Genomic DNA, 22,729 nt, shown 5'->3' with positions numbered 1-22,729 from the left:
AGACGGTACAGGACTGGGTGCTGGAGCCGTCCGTGAGCGTCACGCTCCGCAGGGGGGCGTCCAGTTTCTGACACTAACCGCTAAAATCCGACTGCGTTTAGCGAGCGACTCCCCGCTTTAAGCAGAACTCCGGGCGCTGTCGGGTCGTGTGGAGGCGAACTTCTCGTGGACTGGGGCTGAACGGGAGTGTGAGGCTGGCGGAGAGCCTCATCTGGAGAAAAGCTGAAAAACCGGACCGACGCCTCAGCACCCGGAAGAGCGAACGACACGCGAGGGATGGAAGTATCGGCTCGGTTTTCTTCTGCAGTCGAGAGATAAAACCGTGAAACTTCCCGCTCGGTTGCTTTCCGTCGTCTTCCCACATTAGCAGAATGGCAGCCTCCGCTATCTTCATCCTGGACCTGAAAGGCAAGGTAGGGTCGCAGTGAGACACTGGACCACCGGCAGGTCAGCAGGGAGTCTGCACCTGTCGGAGGGAAAGAGGGGTGGACCAAGAACCTACACACGTCCGCCTCACGGAGTAGCTTAAATAACGCCAATGTGCCTGTAGTGTGTCTAAATGCGGGGACGCACGTGTACGTGGCACTAAAACACGCAGACAAACTGGTTCTGAGGGAAGTTGGACGTGGGGGGCTTCACGGGGGAGCCGGGCGGGCAGCCTGGCTCAGAGCAGAAGTGAAGGTGGAGAGTTAGAGGGTAAAATTAGTAAGTAGAGCTCAGAAGTAGAAGTAGCAGTGCTAGAGTGAACGTGCTGCTTCAAGGTTAACGTAGTGTGGTTTACAGGTGGAACAGGTAGATTTTAAAAGATAAAAGTAGTGTGACTGGTTCCTGGTCCAGAATAAAGAGGAAGTGATTTTTGCAAAAAAAAATCTACATCACTAAATGGCCGAGATGCAAATGAAGTCATTCAGAGTGGCTCGGTGTGACATGTTCTGTTTGAGAAACTTTCCGAGTCAGAATTGTTCACAGTGTTGGTGATAGGAACCAGACGACCACCTCTCAAAGCTCCCTCACACTAAGTTATCCCATGAAATGGTTAGATATATGCTGCCTGATATCTGACACACTGGTGTGGGCTAGTTTTCGTGAGCACATTTTGGCTTAAAATATATTTTAATATATTTCAGTCCATTCAAGGGGGACACACGGGGAGTTGCATCACAAGATAGTCCCCCAACGAGAACTTATTTTATGACTGTTTTAATATAATCAGCATTACACATAGGCCAGAAAACTCGGAAGACACGTGTGGGTTGACTGGTGGTTTTGGATAGTGAATAAAATGGCTGTATTTGTGTTGTAGACATGGCAAGCCCTGGTTCCCATCACCAGCACGGTACAGAAATCAGAGTCTCTACAATGAACTATTTCACATCAAACTACTCTGTATGGCTGTTCACATCTGAAGGACTGAATTACTCACAAATGTTGAAAAAATGGTGGAATTGCCCTTTAAGCCTTGACTAATAAGGCTTTTTAATGGTGAATCACTTTTGACATTTGAGTTCAGGCCAAGGCTTAATTCATGTTAAGGAAACTGACTTTAAGGTGTTTAAAGGTAGACGCAGAGTAATGCTTAAAAGTAAGTGCAGTAGAGTTTATTGGCTAAAGAATTTAAAGATAAAAGTAGTTGTGTTTAACAATAAACAGAATAAAGCTGCAAAGTAAAAGTGAAGAGGTTTAAGGTAGAAGGAAGGCAGGAGGCCATGTGAAAGTGGAACTGTTTAAAGGCAAAAGTAGACTAGTGCTGAAACATCAGAGTAGTATTTCAAGTTAAATGTAGAGCAGTGTTTCAGGGTAAAAGTCAATGGTTTAAGGCCTTTGAGAAACAGTTTTAGTGTGGAGTACTAGCCAAACCCGTTCTGCCCCGCCACCACAAGTGACTCAACTTTAGTGACCTGGAGGTGAAATGATTGAAACCAGGTTGGGGTTGGCCTAACCCTGTTTACATGTTAACTCCCAGCTCCTAATGTATCAAATGTATGTATCTAGTTTTTTCACTTGCCATCTCATCCATTCTTTCATTACTTTAAACTGGGTTACATGATAAATTGGAGGCATTACTTGAAAAGCCAGTGTATTAATTTAGTATAGAACTGTCTCTTTTAATTAGGGATAATATTGGCTGCCTCTGAGAGAGAAAGAGAAAGAAAGAGGAAAAACCAAGGCCAAGAAGTGAGGCAACCAAACGGCTTCAGTTGAATGGATTACCCTCTGATATAGCTGCGACCCCTGGCAGTGCTGATGAAAGCTTTCTTGTCTGTGCCCTAGAGCAATCCAATATCTTTCAGCTTAAGGCATCCCTGCTCAGTCGACATTACATTAGCAGACACTCTTTGATTCCTTAGTCATGTGTCTTTTACACATCTAACACATTATTTTGTACCTCCTGTAATATTAGATTTCTGAGATTTTTTCCTTGTAGTTTTTAAATTAAATCTCATATTCAAAGAGGATGGGTGAGGGTGCTTCAAGTGCTTTTCCCTTTGATTGGTTGTTATTGACTTTAAATTCACATGAAAGGCTTGGCTCTCATTAAGAGAGATCATATAGATAGTTGATATCGATTAGATTACCAGGCATGACCTAATTATGCTGTTATAAGAAAGCAAAAGGCACAATACTATGCTGACTGGCAAATATAGCTGTAGTTAAACTCAGGCCCTAAGTGTTCAGCATGCAGTTTCATATGTGTTCCAATGTGATTTTACTCAAACTCAACAATATGGCAGGTTATATAGACCAATAAACAGCACAGCTTAAACATTCATGACAAAACTATATTTTTGTGGAACATGGTTCACAGTGATATAAGCTGGCCCAGTGCAAAAACATGAGCACAGTTTGATGAGACCAGTTAGGATTATGTCAAATTTTAGTGCATGTGAACAATGTTCATTGTTTTCAACCCAGGTCATTTGCAATGGTTGGTTCCCATCATTTATAACTATGCACAGCACAACCTTGATGGTCCTGGGCAGCTTCTTACTGGGCTTAAACCTACTGCAGCGACACAAACATTTTCAAACCCCCTTTAAATCTCCTTTTCAAAAATGGGATCTTTTGATGTTCTATCAAGAAAATAAATAAATTCAAATCTCACAAACCATTCTTTCTATCAGATTTTATTGGCTTTCTTTTGCTTTTCTCTGAATCTGTTTAAGGCAGAATTAGCGTATTGGTACACCGCTAACGGAAACGTACAGATTATCAGTTCTTAACTGTGTTCTCTTGCTTTTGCTTTTACTGAGCAGATTGCACATGATCACACAGTATGATAAACTGCAAAGTAAAGCCAGTCTATTGGCAGATCAGTTCTTAAATTCTAACCTAATTTGGTTGTATTTCTCAAGTGTAAATTTCATGTGCACATGGGAAATGTTTATTTTAGAGTTTTTGTGAAAAATAGATGGTATTCAATGGACTTATTTTGAAAATATGATTGAAAATCATGTGGAAATATATACACTTTATATCCAAAAGCATACAGTTGAAGAAGTTAGCTACTTTAATGTACACACAGTGTATATGCTGTAATCACTATAGAGCAGCCAATAGAATTGGGCGCTCTGTGTCAGCCAGGCAGGGATGTCCAAACTTAAACCTGTATCTCCAAAGTGGCATCTTTACAGGAGAAGGCAAAAACATTCTTTACTTTCAATGTAAATAAATGTAAAAGATATTATATTCCAACCAGCTTTGTACTATTTTCTTTGTCCATTCATCATTAAATTGTCACACAATGTAAAGGGCAGCTGCTCTGATCAAGTGGCATCTGCAAACAGCAAATAACATTTTTGGACAGTGATGATTAATAATACATTACTATAAATGTTGGTTTTATTTTAGAGCAAAAGAGCTTGATTTACTGACCAAACCACTCATTTTGCAGTAGTTTTTTTTGTAATACTTCAGATGCTAAGCCTAAATAATATCTTCAGTACACAAAATATGTTCAACACAACATATTTTCAGCGACTGTTTCCATTCTGTTTCTTATTTCCTGATTTTCGCTCGTCCCTATCTGACCTCTGCACAAATATCTTTTCTTTAAAAAGTAATGAAGTTTATTCATAAGTCTAGATTCCTCCAAGATGATTTTTATATTATTTCTCTCAGAGGTCAGCAGATATTTGACTCACCCACTCACTCGTGCTGAGTCAGCATTTTTCCTGTGATGAAATAAGGCTGGTTTTGATGATATCTTTCGCACACAGCAACTGAACATGCGTTTCATAATTTTACCATCTGCTAAGTTTGGGCACTAATTTTATGATCGGTTAGAATTAATCTGCATGAATCAATGAATAAAAGCAGCATGTTTTCTTCAGCATGTATCCTTATGCTGTTTGTATAATTTGCAAACAAAAAGAAACATGTAAAATCTGTCAGTGATTTTTGAATTAGTGTATTACAGTATTTACTCTATTGTGCTGACCTAGCCTGATTTAACCATCACCCCTCTAGGTGCTTATATGCCGAAACTACATGGGCAACATTGACATGAGTGAGATTGACCACTTCATGCCTATCATGATGAAGACAGAGGAAGATGCAGAACTATCGCCGCTTGTGACTCATGGCTCCACCCACTTTTTATACATTAAACACAGCAACCTCTACCGTATCCTTAATAAGCAGCTCCTTTGATAAGCAGCTACAGTGTCTTTCTTATTTCTTATTGCTGTGGCTAATGTGTATAACATTTTTCTACTAGCTCTGCACATAAATCCTTGACAGTTGGTACTCAGTGGTAGCAATCACCAAGAAGAATACAAATGCTGCCCTTGTATATTCCTTCCTGTACAAAATAGTGGAGGTAAGTGTGCTTTTCACACATCCCTGTCTGGGCTGCATAATCTGTAAATATTAATGGTTTGTGTATTTATGTGCATTTATTAGTGAGGAGAACAGAAGAATATTGGAAAATATAATATAATTATATAATAATAATAATATTACAGATTGTTTAAAAAGTTCATTTTTTGCATTCTGATTTTGTTTAAAAAAGCTCTGATCTAACCTGCATGGACCGCTATAATCCTCATATGGTTCTTTGCAGTATGGTTACTTGTATTTTTTACATTATATAGGGACTGTTTATATAAACTCTCCATTGATACACTTGATGTTGGAAGAAACATTGAGTGTCTACAAACTTTTGGACATATTTGGTTCTGTTGTAGGTCTTCAAAGAGTATTTTAAATCCTTGGAGGAGGAGAGCATACGAGACAACTTTGTGACTGTGTATGAGTTATTGGATGAGGTCATGGATTTTGGGCTTCCTCAGACCACTGACAGCAAGATCTTACTGGAGTGAGTACTGGCTGATTCACTGTTCATTATTCATCATTCCAACAGGCACCATCCACCACTATTCACAGCTCAGCATTCACAGGCTCCCTGTACTCTCTATTCATAGTTTTACAAACAGAAGTCTGCTTCAGTTTGCTCATATAGGCACACACTCAGGCGAGTGAGATGTTTCTGATGTTTCTGGTTGTAAATGGGCAGTCATCATCTCAACAGAATCTGCATTATGTAGTGATAAATGTAGGATAGCAGATGTATTCTATGACTGTAGGAGCCAAACACAACAATGCAGTTTTTCCTTTGGAGACTAAAGTAATGAAACCAGCTATATGCTCATTAAGAAATTTTTTTTTTTTCTTTAACTTTGATAAGCAGCTACAGCAGTGACAGAGCACCTTTGATTGACTTATTTATCACATTTATCAGTATTGATCAGGTCCATTTTGCAGCTAACAGTGTGCAATCTCTAATCGTCATCAACACAACACTTTGTCAGTTGAACCTACTTCTGGTCTCAATAAAAACACGTACTACATGGGCAACAGACAGCCCAACATGGAACATATGTGATCCAGATATGCATTATTATATTGGCGGTTGTTGTAAGCAAATTTTGTTTTGTTGATGAAATAAGTTTATACAACTTCTACAGGGAACAAACTCAAATATGCCATTTTAAGCATAGAAAATATAAAATGTGCCATGACTTTTTCCCAATATGTTAAATTCAGTAAATAAACAAAATTGTGCTTTGAATGTGCATTAGTGTGTTCTCACAGTTTCCAATTTAAGAGGAAAATTCACATAAAAAACACATAAAAGGATAAATCTGTTCATTTTTTTCTCAAGTTTTCTTTTCAGACTGTATACTATTATCGGACAGAGCATTTAAAAGCTAAAACTAATTTTGTAAAACATGTTTTACAAAATACAGCATCTTGCAATTTTATCTCATTACTACAACAAATTTACAGCAATTGAAGTTTTTCTTTTTACTTACTTTTTACTTTTTGCCACATAGCCTTCTGTTTGTTTGGTTCACTTCATTTGAATTCACAATGAAAGCATTAAAGAGATTCGACAGTCAAAAATAATACAAACGTAATAAAAGAATTCTAGATATTGAACATGAAAAACATTTGTGAGCACATTGTATTAATGAGAATTAGGGTAAAAATAATAAAAAAAATTATAATAATTTAGCTTTTTTAACCCTATAGGCTGTTACATGAAGATGACCCTTATACTTCAAAATACTATAATACAGCCACAGCCTCTCAGTTTTTAGACTCAATCACTTACTCACACTTTTTAGTATTTGTATGTGTGCATCATATAGGTGATGGAAATGGAAAGTGGAAACAGGTTTAGCTGTTTGTCTGCTTGTGTGTCTCTATGGATATACATGTTACTCCCTGGAGTCTCCAGCTGAACTTTCATCACACCAACACAACCGCATTGTTTACTGACTCAGCAGCAGCCACGTATCTCAGTACTTCTGTGAAATATCTTGTGCAGGAGTAATTTCTTCTGCATTGTGCTTATTTATTTACAATTGAATTTTTCTGTGACCTGGTGTCTTTCAAGTATTTTAACATTACCTGTGGCCTTTTCAAACTCTTATGCAGCTTCTCTGTTTTAAATAGCCTCATAATGTATCCCCCGAAAACATGTCTGATATTTGTGCCCTGTGATGGACTAGAAATCTGCACCCCTGTGTGTGTGTGTGTGTGTGTGTGTGTTTATATTTTGTTATTAGTAAATGTTGATATTTGGTTGCTGTTCAACTCTGTGTCAGGTATATCACACAGCAAGGGCATAAATTGGAGATTGGGGCTCCTCGCCCTCCAGCAACGGTTACCAATGCAGTGTCCTGGAGGTCAGAGGGCATCAAGTACAGGAAAAATGAAGTGTTCATGGATGTCATTGAGTCTGTCAACTTATTGGTAAGTAGTGATGGTTCTGTGTTGCAGTTCTTACATAAACTGTACAGGACTTTGGGTTAGGTTAGGGTTAGGGTTAATTTAAAAATGCATGCTGTTGATCCTTATCAAGTGAGTACACAGTGAGGAGAAAAGAGTTAAGGCAATTGAGAGATCTGTCTGTTCTTGTTCTCACTTCTAATGAAAGTAGCATTCTAAAAATAATCATTTTCTTCTAGTTGTTGATATCATAACCACTGCTGTCAACAAGCATACTCTGCTGCTTTTATCACCAGTCATTTGCAAAAGTTTGAACATTCCAATCAACTTACATGTTTTGTTGATTTGCTGTTGAAGTGAAAATAAGCTAACACATCATCTACAGGGAACAAACTTAGATATGACATTTTTCTGTAAATGTTAGTGTAGTGTACAGTTTCTGTTTATTTGCTGAATTTAACATGTTGGAAAAAATAAAATCTATAATGTACCATAAATTTGCACAGACCACATTTTATGTTGTATGTTTTTCAATATGTTAAGTTCCACTTCCATTTGACTTGGGGTGTTCAGACTTTTGCATATAACTGTATTATTTGTTAATCGTCATTATGATATTGGCCTTTGCAGTCCTGATTTCACAGTAGGCAGAAACATGCAAATGAGAAATTTGCTGTATATTGGCCACAGTATAGCGACCACAGTACTTTGACTAATTACAGGTCCAGATGAAAGTTTCTACAGGTGTTGATGAATCAAGATACTCATGTGATCCAACACAAATAATTACATATTGCAAGGCACGATCCCAATATGTCACTGTATATTCCCAGTGCTAGTGTTGTGTCCATATCATGCAGCTTAAATTCTAATCTGTACCTCTCTTTGCATTATCACTCCTTTAGTTTGTATACCTTAAGTTGCTTTCTTTCATATTCTTCTCAAGGTCATAGTTTCCAGACTTCACTTAATCCAACACAAGTAATCACAAGCCCATATCACAATGCCAATATGGCACAGTCCCGATGTGTTGCTATTTAATCACGTTACTAATACTGTGTCCATATCGTGCAGGTCTAATTCTAATCTATACTTCTTTTTGCAGTATCATTCCTTTACTCAGTATACCCTAATTTACCTTTCACTTTCTTTTCAAGGTCATAGTTTCCAAAGTTCCTTGCATTGAGTGATAGAAGAGACTTTGATTGTTTTCCTCTGCTGTTCCTCTAGAATGCTTGCTTTATTCTGCAAACTGTCCCAGGATGAATGCCCTGGCTCTTGGTGTACTCCTCAGGCTGTGATTCTGAAAGGCAGCCCACAGCAGCTCTCAGGAGCACCGCTCTGTCTGATTAACAGCAGCCCCACGTTTCATTGCTTTCTAATGGGGCATTACCATTCACATTACCATGCAGCCTTCTCTGGTTGACTTTCTCCTCTGCTGCATTTTTGGGACTTGTGGTGCTTCCGGGTTTATTTGGTGTCCTTATTTTTAATGATGGAGTGTTGTATTAATATTATGAATATGAATATTAATTATTACCATATGGTATATTTTATATGGGAAAAAATTGCAGCTGATAATGATTGTGGAAATGAAGTTTTACCCCACACACATACTTATCTCTTTGTCATTGTGTCACGGTGTTTCTTTCTTGGTGTTATACCAGGTCAGTGCTACAGGCAGCGTCCTGCGCAGTGAGATTCTGGGCTCCATCAAACTGAAAGTGGTTCTTTCAGGCATGCCTGAGCTGAGGCTGGGGCTCAATGACAAAGTGCTCTTCGAGATCACCGGCAGTGAGTGACCATATTGAATTATTAGAAACCAGTCTTGTCCACAAATTGACAACAAATTGAGTGTCAATAAATATTGTGATAGTTTTGTACAAATAATTTGAGCATTTTATTAGCTTGACAAGTGAGCAGGAATACAAGGGAAGGAATTAAGGCGCTATGTTTTTTTTATATATGTATTTACATTCAATGTTGTGCATTACAACATTAAAACATGCCGCATTTCAGTGTTATTGTAATTCCAGTATTCCAATATGTTGAAAACAGTCGACCATGACTGCATTATTATCTAGGCAAATTATTTATGTTTATTTGATTGTTAGTTGTTGGTTCATCCAAACATCCAAAGAAACATCCATGACCAATATCTGTGGTCAGGATGTGCACATTGCATGACAAAACACTATTTGCACATTATGCACTTACGCAGGGTCAGCACTATGAAGGGCAATTTCACAATATCACTGAAGGATCAGTCTATTCTGCAGCCTTAGTGTGTGTACAAAGACCTAATTTTACCCCAGTCAGGGCAGGCAGTTCGTTCTCTACCTATCGTATTTGCACTCCATTGGTAGCTTCCCTCCCATCTGTTTCTTTTCCTTAATCACCCCCGCAGGCTTTTTCACAGCAGGTGTCAATCACCCTAAAGATCAGCTCTCACTTACGCATTCCTCCCCACATCCAGACCAAGCTGGAGCAGAGAATAAATCCATTTCAAGTGCTACTAATGCTAGAAATGTTACCCCATCAAATTGGATGATAAACGAGTCATTGAATGAGTTTACCACAAAGGACAGAAGGGCACAAACATGCTGTAACATTAAGAGCACTTTGACTTGAAAGAAAAACAGTTTTAGCAGAAGGTGGAGGAAGTGATGCAGGCACATTGTCTTCCTGATGTACTTCCTCTTACGAACCTGTAATCGAAATGTAGAGAACTTCTTCTAACTGGTAACAAGACCCTAACCTATGATCATCAGGTGGCAATATGAAACCAGTGATGCATGTTCTTAAACGAGGGAAACACTGCTCTCTGCAGGACAAGATAGTTAAATATCTATTGAAACAGGGACTCTATAGAAAGATGTTTGTTGGATCACTGGCATTGTGGATTATGAGAATGTTAGACAAAATAGAAATGTAGAACTAGAAACTAGATCTATTATCAAAGTCAGACAAGACCACAGAGATCTATTTTGGGGCCAATTAAATTGTAACACAGACTCATCTTTGTTTACTGACACATTACATTTATTATGATTTTCTTCTTGATTTTATCATTAATGACAGTCTGTATGGGACAGTTTCACTTAATACACGACCCCATCAGTATTTATTGACAAATTTCATTGTATATTATTTTTTTTAATCATTTTGTCATTTAGAAGCCAGAGCTGCTAAAACATTATGCCAAACTCTTAAATACCCAGAGTACTCAGAGACAATAAGCACGTTAATTCTGGAGTGACTAATTTGGGACAGCAATCAGCTTTTCTCACTTTTGCTGGCAGTGGACCCTGGGGAACCAATCAAGAGGCATTAGACTGAGAGGTCACACCTCTGTATGACCTTTAGATGGCATCAGTGAGTGTCTGAGTATGAGCAATGAGGGTTGGGTCCCAGCAGGCCTTTCCTGCTACTGAGGGAACACAGAGACTGCTGAGCTGTGCCTTCCAGTGCACTCCACACAGCCCTTTTATGCTCGCCTGTAAATGTCAGTGATACAGACAACGAGAATTAGACACTCTAGACAAGGGCACACTTTATATAAGAACTGTGATACAAGTACCCAGAATTCAGCAGGTTTAAATGCTCATATAAACACCAACTGCATCCTGTTGCTTTGATTCCCTTCTTTGGCCCAACCCAACATACACTCAAATTCACACTTACACAACCACACAGCAATCCCAGTTCCATGCTGAGAAAGGTCCATTTCACAGACTGGAGCTCAGAGTGCAGTGTTGAATTCCCAAAGCTCACTGGTATTAGGGACTTTAGGACGCTCCCAGTCTCAGAGTCATTAAAAGCCTGCTCTGCAGCTGATGCCTTTTCCTGCTCGCAGGTCAAACAACCTGCAACAGCCAGCAATCACACAGGCACTTTCATTTGTGTTCCCTTTAGGCCATATCTGCAGGCTGAATAAACAAAATATTGAAACGCTTAAATATAATCTACTTTATACACTACCATTCTGTTTTACTGCACATGATTTATTATTTGTATTTCCTTTGCATTCAGGTAATAATAGTAATTTATCACAGTAATAATTTCAGAACAGGCTAACTTTCTCCTCCTGTCTATCAATACAAGTTCAGTACAGAAACAAAAAGGACACAAAGGTTTACACAGTGTGCATCATTCCATTCGCTTCAGTCTTCTGTTCACCTCACAATCAGAATTATTCCATGTCTGTAGTGTGGCCATTTCTTGCATTACTATGTCATATAACATGTCAGACAGAAGAGATCATGGAGTCCAAGTAGTCCTAATTCCTAGTCCTAAGTTTTTTTGACATGCAGTGGGATCTAAAAGTCTGAGAACACTAATGAAAATGTTTCTTTTATTAGAAAGGTTTTTCATTACAAATGTTCAGCATAGCAATTTGAGTGAAACAGAGGTAGAAGGTAGAATGTTTACATGAATTTTGTAATTTATTGGTATTTGATATTTCCACTTTATGCTGTAATGATAATGTGCACTTGAGCTGCTATGAACTCCATATGTTTGTGCAAACGCCTCTGATCAGTTAATCAAATCTTCCTGAGGATCATCTGAATGTGAGCTTGAATGAAAGGAAGAAGAAAATAAAACTTGCATTTTTGTGTAAAGGCCTTAACATAGTCAATGTCACAAATTTGCTTCAATTTGAACAGTGACCTAGAACTAGTGCAGGATTTTTAATGTTTCTTCTTTTAAGTGTCATAATTACTTGTTGTATTTTTATTCTAAAGTTTTGTGTTGTTTTTTTCTGTGTTTAGTTGAGGAAATACCAGAATTTTCAGTGTTGACTCAGCCTTGGTGCTCCAATGTATATCAAGCCATATCTTCCTTTGTTAATCTGACAAAGCTAATTGAGTCATCATTAAGCAATAATACAACTGGATTCAACAGGAATTTCTCTCTTTTACATAATGTTATATGAAATTACTACTGTCCTTATAAATATAAATATTTTTATTTATTTATTTATTTATTTATTATTCTTATTATTTTTTTTTAATTGTAGCTGCACATTACATTGTGTGAACATTACATCACGAATAGAAATGGCCCACAATTGGGCTGAAACTTAGATTAAAAGGGAAGTTGCACTTGTTATATTTATATATGCCTTAGGCCAAAACCTTATCTCAAAGCTATCATAAAACAAAGTGTTAGCTACCAGCCAACATATCTGTAACCATTTAATATCTGAGGGAGCTGTTAGAGCCATTAAGTAATTCACACGTCTAATTATCACTACTGCTGTGAAAATCTGGCGTTGTGCAAAATTCTTAGTTATTGTTGCTACATCTGACAAGCTTTTGTGGTAGAATCTGTAATAGATGAAAAAACAGTGTTATAAAAGAAAACGTAGAAGCATGTATAGGAGTGCAGTAAAAGATTTTCACTCAAGAATAAATTGGCTTTACAAGATGTTCAGCACCAACTTGCATGTTTGAGAACGTACATATTAGGCATGTAGGCCAATTTAAATGGAATGAAAATGCATTCTGAAAACCTCATTTACATGAATCAAACCATATCCCTTTAGACTGTTCCCTTTAGTGTCAGGTTTTCATGTCACATTTAATATGCTGCATTAACGTGCTGGTGTGTTATGTTAAATAAATTAAATGAGAGTCCTTTGTCTTTCCACAGGAGAGAAGAGTAAGTCAGTGGAGTTAGAGGACGTTAAGTTTCATCAGTGTGTGCGTCTCTCTCGCTTTGAGAATGACCGAACCATCTCCTTCATTCCTCCTGACGGAGAGAGTGAACTCATGTCCTATCGACTTAACACCACAGTGAGCATTACACACCCCCAGCCCTCCCACACACACTCAGACTAGCCCATCAGAATCAGCTTTTTTTGTTTGTTTGTATGTTGCAGTTATTGAAATGAGCACTAATTTATTTAGCTCAGTCCTAATTTAATAGTTCATAATTGTAATCCTTGCAGGTGAAGCCCCTCATATGGATTGAAAGCATGATTGAGAAATTTTCTCATAGCCGAGTAGAGATCAAAGTTAAGGTACTAGCGAGCACACACACACACACACACACAAACACACACAAACACACACACATACACACACACATACACACACACATGCACACACACACAGACACGCACACAAACACACACACACACGGCTCAGATGCATTGTACACTTCACTGCCCTGGTCTTCACAATTTCCTGGCAGCTCCAAAGTTTACCTGACATGTCTTAAGAGTCAGTTTGTTCTTAAACAAGCAGGCTTTGTCCTTTTGTCCTTACCCTGCTGAAACTTGACTGATTTAAATTCTGAAGACTGTCACTTTACAGGACTATGACACAGTGTTGAATTTTAACCCCTTTAACCCTTACATGTCTGTGGTTCTATTTAACATATTTTTTATATTTTTAAACATATTTAATGAGACTGAGCTACACAATTATACTACACGTTATAATAAATCTCTTCTCTCTTATCTACTGATACATATTTTTCATTGATTTAAAGTAAAGAATGTGCACTTTCGACAATTTCTGGGCTTATTCCCATGAGTTACTGTGCCATGCTTTGGTTGTTGCTATAAACAACTGTTTAGATAAGTAACTACATAACTGTTAGCTTCGCAGTAGTTTCCAAATAATTCATAGAAGTTACTGAATTGTAATTGCCAATATTGATACCTTAAAAATAATCTGCATTCTATGGGTTAATTGATCAGGAATGTCTATTATGTGTCAAGATTTTTTCTTTTGAAATAAGTCTTGTTCTTTCTTATGATAAGAGATAAGATAAGATAAGATAAGATAAGATAAGATGTGTTTATTGTCATTGCACAGTGTACAACGAAATTGAGCAGCTTATTAAACATAAGGCTAAAATATATAAACATAAGGCTAAAATATATAAATTGCAGATTTAAGGGAAAAAACAGTATCAAAATCTTAAATATAAAGAAAAAGGACTATAAAACTATATATTCTAAAACAGTCAATAGACAGGTGAGGTAGCAGTTGTAGTTGCACATTCCTTGGATAGCTTATAGCGTTATATAATATTGCACATCTAAGAATTATTGCACAGAAAGAATACAGATTATAGATCACACTCTCGAGAAAAAATGAATAATAAATAGAACAGAGGTGGAGTGGAACACTGGAGCACAAGAACAGTGTAAAGGGTCCTATGAAATCAGTGCCAGTAAAGAGCCGTAGTGGAGCACTGGAACATTGTAAAAGGTCCTATGAAGTCAGTGCCAGTAAAGAGCCGTAGTTGTGTTCAGTCGGTTCTACTGAGCACAGTGTTTTATAGAAAGTCCTTGTCAGTGTGTGGGTTTGGAAGTGTTCAGGTCCCGTACGGCTCTGGGGTAAACACTGTTTTTAAGTCTGTTTGTACGGGATGGGATGGACCTAAAGCATTTACCAGAGGACAGCAGGTCGAACAGATGATGTCCCGGGTGAAATGTGTCCTTCAGGATGTGGGCAGCCGATTACTATTCACTTTGTAGATTGTCCAGTTTCAGGTGGTTAATCATAAACCGAATAGTAATCACAGAAATAAATTCAAACTCATCGTAACCATGGGCTCCCATTCATACTGTGTCAGTATGCTTGGCTGAGCATTGTGTGTTTTGTTCGATGTGCTGTCCTTTGTCCCTCAGGCTCGCAGTCAGTTTAAGAGCCGCTCCACAGCCAACAACGTGACCATCCTGGTGCCTGTGCCCAGTGACGCTGACTCACCCAAATTTAAGACCAGCACTGGCCATGCCAAGTGGTTGCCTGAGAAGAGTGCTGTTGAGTGGACTATCAAGTCCTTCCCAGTGAGTGACGCTTTTACAGTACCTTATAGAACTGCCCAAAGGAATGCTGTAATGTCTTCATAAACAACACATGATATACAGTACTATTCAAAAGCCTGGAATAACTTGCCATATTAATATTTTATTGTTCTTTTATATGCAATAATAATACATTAGGATTTACGAATTATGTTATATCACTTAAATGACTTGTATTTTGAAAAAAGGTGAAACATAATACATTATAATCACCTTTTTAAACAATTTTATCTTATCTGCCTTGACAGTTGTTCACTTTTGAAATACATTCTGGCTATTCATTTTATTAAAACTTAACTCTTGAAGTTATAGAACTTTCTTAGGCAATGTAGGATTAAGTAAGATTCTGTTCATCATTCTAGACTCATCTAATATTTCTTTACAGCTTCTTATCCTGTTTTTAATAACACTGTATGTTCAAATGTTTGTAGATACCAGATGAACTGTTTTTACAAGAAAAATGCAATTTTAAAAAGTGCTATTTTCAAATTGCAAGAGCTGCAATGTTATATTATGAAACATTTAATGTATCTAATGTATCTGTTAAGGCTGCAAAACAGCTTGTTTTGTATTTGTTGTTTCTATGATATCACAAAAACCAACATGTTTACAAATATCCATCTATTCAGTCTATAGCTGTTTTGCCCTGTCCATTCACAGTGAAGTTATAGGGGTGTTTCTGAGTGCTTTTTGAGTGAGACACAGTACAGGCAGACAATCAGAACACAGCTCATTTAAATCATATTAAAGGCATGGCAACAAAAATAGTCAAACCCATAATAACATAATTGGACCTTAAGGGGATAAATAAACTGCAGGAAAATGTAGGATATAAATGTAGACCTTTAAATTTTAAGTGGCAAAATTTATACTTCTTCATGGAGCTTGTGAACAATCTGTATATGGGTCAGACCAATCAAAAGCAGCCCACGTGCTGTGTACATGACAACACAACCAAACCTGGCGGTCTGGCGTACTATGTTCAGCATTCAAACCAGTGAAAGTGGATATTCTGGCGTTCTTGGTCAAATTAACAGGCCTGAACCGTTAAATCACAGTGGGAGTGTTGGTCAGAAACATTCTAATTAGTTATTTTCTACAAAAAGTTCAGGCCTAGCATCAACCTCCACTCTACTGGAAGGCTTTGCACTAGATGCTTAGCACTGGGCATGGTGGTCTTAGGCTCAACCTCTTGTTATATTGGCAGTGCTTTTCCACAGAGATTATAGAAACTGTGCACAGTTGGCTGCCTGTGTTAGCTATGGGTGCACCTTAAAGTAGCTGAATTCACTAATTAGAAGTGGTGTCTGGATACCAGATACCTGTGAAGTTGCACAGGACTAGCATGTTTGACTCACTTTAAACGTTTATCTGTTTTTTTATAGTTTTTATAAAACTTTTAAAATTTTTAATTACTTGTATATTGCTGAAAAAAATACTGTAACTTTTTTACATGCATTCTTCTTATCAGTAAAAGGAAATGGTAGAATGAAGGTGTGAAATGCATATGTCTTCAGTTACACCATGATAGCACTACTATAAGAGCTGTGAATTATTTTGTTGTATGAGCAGACCCCTGCCTCTTACAAGCAGAGGAAACCCACAACGAAGACTGCCCAAATCAATTTAATCAAACAAAACTCTCAAAGGAAGTAAATGTGTAATAATGCTTTGGACCCACAGGAACTCATGTGCAGCTCTGCACACTCCTTACGATATGTAGTGGAGCAATGAATTACTCATATTAAAGTGTCACTCGGTTATTAAACCACTGAGACACATGCAGACACAACCAGCAAATTGTGAGAATATCTCAGTACTGTGTGCAACATCTTACAACAGCTTTGACAGCAACTGGCTTAATTATGACTCTCAATAGGCCACATATTTATTATCAGACAGAAGGTTATAGCTGATCTAATGAAACTGAACTAAGGTATTTCAAGTGGTTTCTCTTCAGGTTCTTTTCTGTTTGCTTTTTTAACTGTGGATTTATGGAGACAGTGTTATGCAGGAAGTCCACGAACCTTTTGAAATTGCTACCTTTAGTTTTTAACATGCAAAGGATACATTTATATTGTGTGCTATTGTGATAAGATAACATGGAAAATATTTTTAAGTAGTTAAGCTTATGATAGTTGCTATGCATTATGACATCAGATACTTCTTTTATTGTTTGAGCTGTACTTAAGACAGTACCTATCAGTGCTGATAAGAATGCCCCATATTCAGCATTGCTTTTCTTGGTCTGAAATAGTGAGCTGCTTTTGTTGCGTACTTGCGTGTATATTTCAACACCGCAGTTTTGGTGTGTATGAAGTGTTACGTGAAGCCATGAATGTTCCACTAGTGCTACTAAGACCAATTTTCTAATATATGTCCAAGGAGACCTGGGTCCATATTCACAAAGTGTCTCAGATTCTGAGTGCTGATCTAGGATCTACATGAGACATGAATCCAATCCTAAGTGAACACTATACTTTAAGAAGCTTTGTGAATACAGGCCCTCATGTTATAACTATTGACAAAGAGGATAAAACTGGCAAATAGGGATTCTAACATTTTTTTAATATTAACATTGCATAATTCAATCATTACTGTAAACAAAGTATTCAGAGTGATTTGATGTGAAATGGTGCCTTGTAGTGATATGTACTGAGTGGTGATCTTTACAGTAGTGGTAACCAGGGGTCACAATGTCTGCATTGCAAATATAGTTAATTTATTTATTATTTAAAATGAGCTGGGAAACTAAACAAATCATCTGAGTTTTATATGTAATGTTGATAAAGGACAAATAGCATTAAATCTGAAAAGGTTTATTTTCTTTGGGGACTGTTTTACTATTAAATGCCTTGCATGTACCTCTACGCCATGAATAGATCTCTTAAAAAAATAAGGAAAACATATATTTTTCTAAAATTATTGTAAAAAATGTCTCAAGTATATGGAAACATATTTGTCACTAATTTTGACTACAAATGTATTCTTGTATTTATTTTTGGAAATGTAGGTGATGTTCACAGATTGGTCACTTGAGGCCTTTGATACTTTTATGTCACAGAAATGGAAGCAAAACAATTTGTAAAAAATCTTCAGAAAAGATGTTTCATTTGTGCACACAATTCTCTTTACTGTTGTTAAACAACTGCTGACATAGTCTGATATTTATTAATTACTGGACAACTCATGAATTTAATATAATTGGGGCACTTTTATAATGTATTTTCAATTCTGGACCTGTTAAGAGTTCATGTATGTTTACAGGGAGGGAAGGAGTACATGATGAGGGCTCACTTTGGACTGCCGAGTGTTGAGAGTGATGAACAAGAAGCAAAGAGGCCGATTACTGTCAATTTTGAAATCCCTTATTTCACTGTATCAGGGATTCAGGTGGGTCTTGGTTTTAAATGTCCATGAGCTTATGTTGTTAGGTAATAATTCTAATGCTAAACATATTTCCATGTATTCAGGTCCGATACCTAAAAATCATTGAGAAAAGTGGGTACCAGGCGCTACCATGGGTACGATACATTACACAGAGTGGAGGTAAATCAAACACACACACGCCCACACATGCTGAAAAATGTAGCACACTGAATTTACTTGATGCACATAATTTCTCCATACAATGCTGTGAAAAAAGTCTGTTTATCTTGGCACTAATTGTGTTTTCCACAACTGTGTTAAAAACCTTACCCCAGTCCATCTACAGAAAATATTTGTTAGTACATTAAAGTTTTAAATGTTGGATGTATGTACTGTTTTGCACTGTTGTGACAAAATACAGGATTATTGAAAGATGATTCATCTTGTGATAAAAGAAATAGTTTACAGACAATTCACTCTGTCTCTATCTGCATGTCCTTTAAAGTCTGTTAGGACGTCTTACAGCAATCACAATATCAGTTGTTTTTAAAAATTCTAATTTACGTTTCTAAAAATTGCATCTTTTGACTAATGTCAGAGGCCTGACATTTCTTCCAAGATGTGGTTAAATCAGATGTCTAAAAGGTTAACTTTGGAGAAATTATATGTGGAAACCCATTCCTGAAAGGCAGAGGAGAAAAATCGCCAGAGGTTTTACTTCTGGCAGCAGTATGTCAAAATATTGACTTAATTTCTCTAAATATTGACTCACCATATTCGAATATTGACTTACTTATTCCAAATAATCACTTGCTTTCTTGAAACTTATTATTTGACATAGTATCTCAAAATCTTGAGAAAATAAGTAATTATTTAGAGAACATAACTCAATGCACAGTCAATATTTCAGGACAGTCATTATTTTAAGATACTAAGTCAATGTTTCAAGAATGTAGGTAATTCTTTCAAAACGCTGTCAATAATTTGAAAAAGCACACACACACACACACACACCATGCTATACCATCTAAATCTACCTTTGCCCACATGAAAACTTGAGACTCCCTTGCTCTCTCTCTCTCGCTCGCTCTCTCTCTCTCTCTCTCTCTCTCTCTCTCTCTCTCTCTCTCTCTCTCTCTCTCACACACACACACACACACACACACACACACACACACACACACATACCCCCACCCACTCTCCCTCATGCCACACTTTAATAGAGTGTAGACTATCAGTTTTCCATTTGCATCAGCGATACCAGAGGAGAGGGAGGCACTCTAATCCTTCAGCTCTTTTCACTTATTCATTAGAAATGCTAAGCAGGCAGCCAACTTACACACATTTAGAATGATATACACACTACCCATTTTTTCAACAATTAAAACATTGATTGTATTGGCCTTATTATATGATTATATTTCACAGATTATCAGCTGAGGACAAACTGAAGGGATGATGGCTATTTGTGCAGACTGTCCTGGCCTACTGTTCTCCTCAGAGTGAGCAAGAGAGAGAGAGAGAGAGAGAGAGAGACAGCTCTGTGGTGTTCTAAAACATCACTCAACCGGTTACAGCCTCTCTCTCTTCTACTTTATCTATGTATGTGTGTGTGAGAGAAACAGAGAGAGGAAGACAGTAAGTTTGCATGTGCATTAAAGGGTCCATATCCTATTGTTTTGTTTTGTATTTTATTGTTCTCTCTTTGAGGTCTACTCATACAATTTGCGTGGTTTTATGTACCAAAAACAATCAGAATTCATTTTTATAAGGCCATTTCCAACCTCTCTTAATTCCTTAGAATTAAACAGGCTGTTTCTGTTACTGTGCCTTTAAGACTGGTATTAGGTAAATGAGTCCCATTTTGATTGGCTGCCCTGTATTGTGCCTCATTCAAAAGCGGTCCAGGCTCAAACACTCCTTCAAACGTGAATGCGTGAAGCTAAACTACTGAATAGGTGGATATACGAAATGTATAGGTTTTTATGACAACACAGAAGCAGTTAATACAAAACAACTTGGTTTCCATATATGGGTAATGGGTAGTGTTTACATCAGACATTACATTCTCAGAAATGGGCCCTTTAAAACGTCTGTGAACAAAGCAATAAAAACTGGTCATGCAACATATTATTTTAGAAACATTTTGACAGGTTTGGTATTTGGTTGGCTTTGTTTTCTCTTTTCTTTGTTTATACATATGTAGTCTGTTACTTGTTTAGCATTACGTTTAATTGTTATGTATTTAACAAGAGGATGATTATGTAAATCCATCATTTTAAGAAATGTAATTGGAACCAGTTTAAATAGATCTTTTATTACTCCTCATCTATCATGATCCTGAAAGAAGGAAGTGGCCGTTTTTATTATATAGTTTTTTATAAAACGTAACCCCACTGACCAGTGGAATGAATACCTTGTGCACAAAATCAATGATTAATAAGGCTGTACACTGTCAGGCTCTGGTGTAACACTATATTTTCCCCACAGTATCCTTGTAGCCTTGTCTGTTGTGTTTGCTTTTGCAAATGTGAAAGTCTAAAGAATGTCTCTACTTCACAAACGCAAGGAAACTCGAGAAGCAGACTCCAGAGCACTGCTGATTTGTCAGTTATTGTAAGAATGAGAAATTTTAATGAATTCATTCTAAGGGAACTTGGGTTGAGGAGCTAAATGTACAGTTTTTTGTACATCTGTCACATATAATTCTACAGCATGTGCAGGGTGAGAATATCTCAGCTAGAAGACTGAGAAAGCAGACTCTAAATCACTGCCTGATCTGTCTCCAAATCCTATGATTAAGCATTAGACCAGAAACGTCCTGCTTTAAATTTCCACTGTCTTCTATGTGTAATTGTAGAGAATACACTGCCATAAGTCCCTGTATTCAGCATGCATTGCATCACTTGTTCTATCAGCGAGGCTGCCGTGCGTATGGAATACTGTTGGCACCTCTGCAGAGGCAGCAGAATATATTATTTGTCGTAAGTATGACAGCCTGCCTCTCTTTCACATTCTCTCACCGGGGACCAATGGTGTGCTAACCTCTGGATAATTATTCCACCACATTCCCAACTCTGAAATCTGTTTTTGATATTCCGCTTTTTTATTTATTAAATACCTGCTCTCTGCTTCCACTTGATACTGTACAATATGTGACTGGAAACAAATAAACTGCTGTTTTGTTCTTTTAAATTAGACTTGTGTATTCTACCTGCTTACTGTTTTATATCTTCCATTTATTGACTGATAAGTGGTGCCTGGTTATTGAAGTGTTGGACTGTAATTCAAATCTCATTTGAGTCTAGTACTGGGGCCTGTTTGAGAAACACAATATGAATGAATAGCATTCTTTACTTTTAATGTACACCGACGCAACAAGGTGTTATTCCAGGCAATTTTAGGTTATTTCTGCTGATCTTGAAAATTTCACACAATGTAAAATGCAGTTGGCATTTTTAAATAGTGTAAATAAATGGAAAAGAACAAATATAATATCATTATAATGTCCTTGTAATGCACTTATACCATAACAAGCCAGAAGCTAGTAATGAACAGGCTGCTCATTATTAATTAAGCAGTAACTACAGAGTGTAGTATTAAGCATTTTCCAGAGCACTTTATTTGTGTATTATACATCATAATATTTTGCACAACATTTTAGATGTCCATTATTATGCCTTTAGTAAGCTTTAATAAGCCAATAGAGCTCTTGGAAAAGGTTTAATTCACTCTAGTTGCTGCTTCGTAGTTCACTAATAAGCATCCAGTTCATATGCAGCTATTGGCTTAATAAGTTAGTCACTAGCTATTGGCTGGATAAGGCTTAATATGGGAATATTAACGGACATTAAAACATGGTGTGCAAAAGATTATGATGTATAATACACAAACAAACATGCTCTAGAAAGTGCTCATTTCACCTTAGTCACTGCTTAATAATGGAGTAATAAGCAGTCAGGTCACTACCAGCTGCTGGCTAGTTAAGGCTAAATAAGTGCATTACAAGAGCATTAGAAGAGTTACCCATATGACAGCAACAGGTTTCTTTAGCCTGCACAATATTTGCTGTGTGTGCATATGTGTGCACATCTGTATATGTGCATATTACAATGGCTGGATAGCCAGGCTTATGCTTGTTCTTACAAGGCTTGCTCCTATCAGGCACTGCATAAGAGGCTGGTGACTTAAAGACAATAGCTCACAGAGAGGCTTTGTTCATGTGGTGACTGACAACAGTTTAAGGACAATGGCCCGCCTGTTGAGGGCTAGAACAGGCATCAGTCAACACATCCCACC

The 22,729-nt window shown here is 37.3% G+C and overlaps 1 protein-coding gene across 1 annotated transcript; it reads left to right on the top strand.

Annotated features, from left to right (window-relative positions):
* The first annotated feature begins 76 nt into the window (after positions 1-76).
* On the top strand, positions 77-21,628 carry ap1m3 (adaptor related protein complex 1 subunit mu 3). Its single transcript, XM_017721310.2, has 12 exons — positions 77-413; positions 4,468-4,624; positions 4,752-4,819; positions 5,187-5,317; positions 7,113-7,260; positions 8,904-9,030; positions 12,892-13,034; positions 13,190-13,261; positions 14,885-15,043; positions 18,329-18,454; positions 18,535-18,610; positions 19,859-21,628. The coding sequence occupies exons 1-12, from the start codon at positions 372-374 to the stop codon at positions 19,879-19,881; spliced, it is 1,272 nt and encodes a 423-aa protein (XP_017576799.1). The 5' UTR covers positions 77-371; the 3' UTR covers positions 19,882-21,628.
* Positions 21,629-22,729: the final 1,101 nt, after the last annotated feature.

Source organism: Pygocentrus nattereri, chromosome 26, assembly GCF_015220715.1.
Source record: "Pygocentrus nattereri isolate fPygNat1 chromosome 26, fPygNat1.pri, whole genome shotgun sequence".
Classification (NCBI taxonomy): domain Eukaryota; kingdom Metazoa; phylum Chordata; class Actinopteri; order Characiformes; family Serrasalmidae; genus Pygocentrus; species Pygocentrus nattereri.
This window is presented reverse-complemented; position numbering and strand designations above follow the sequence as displayed.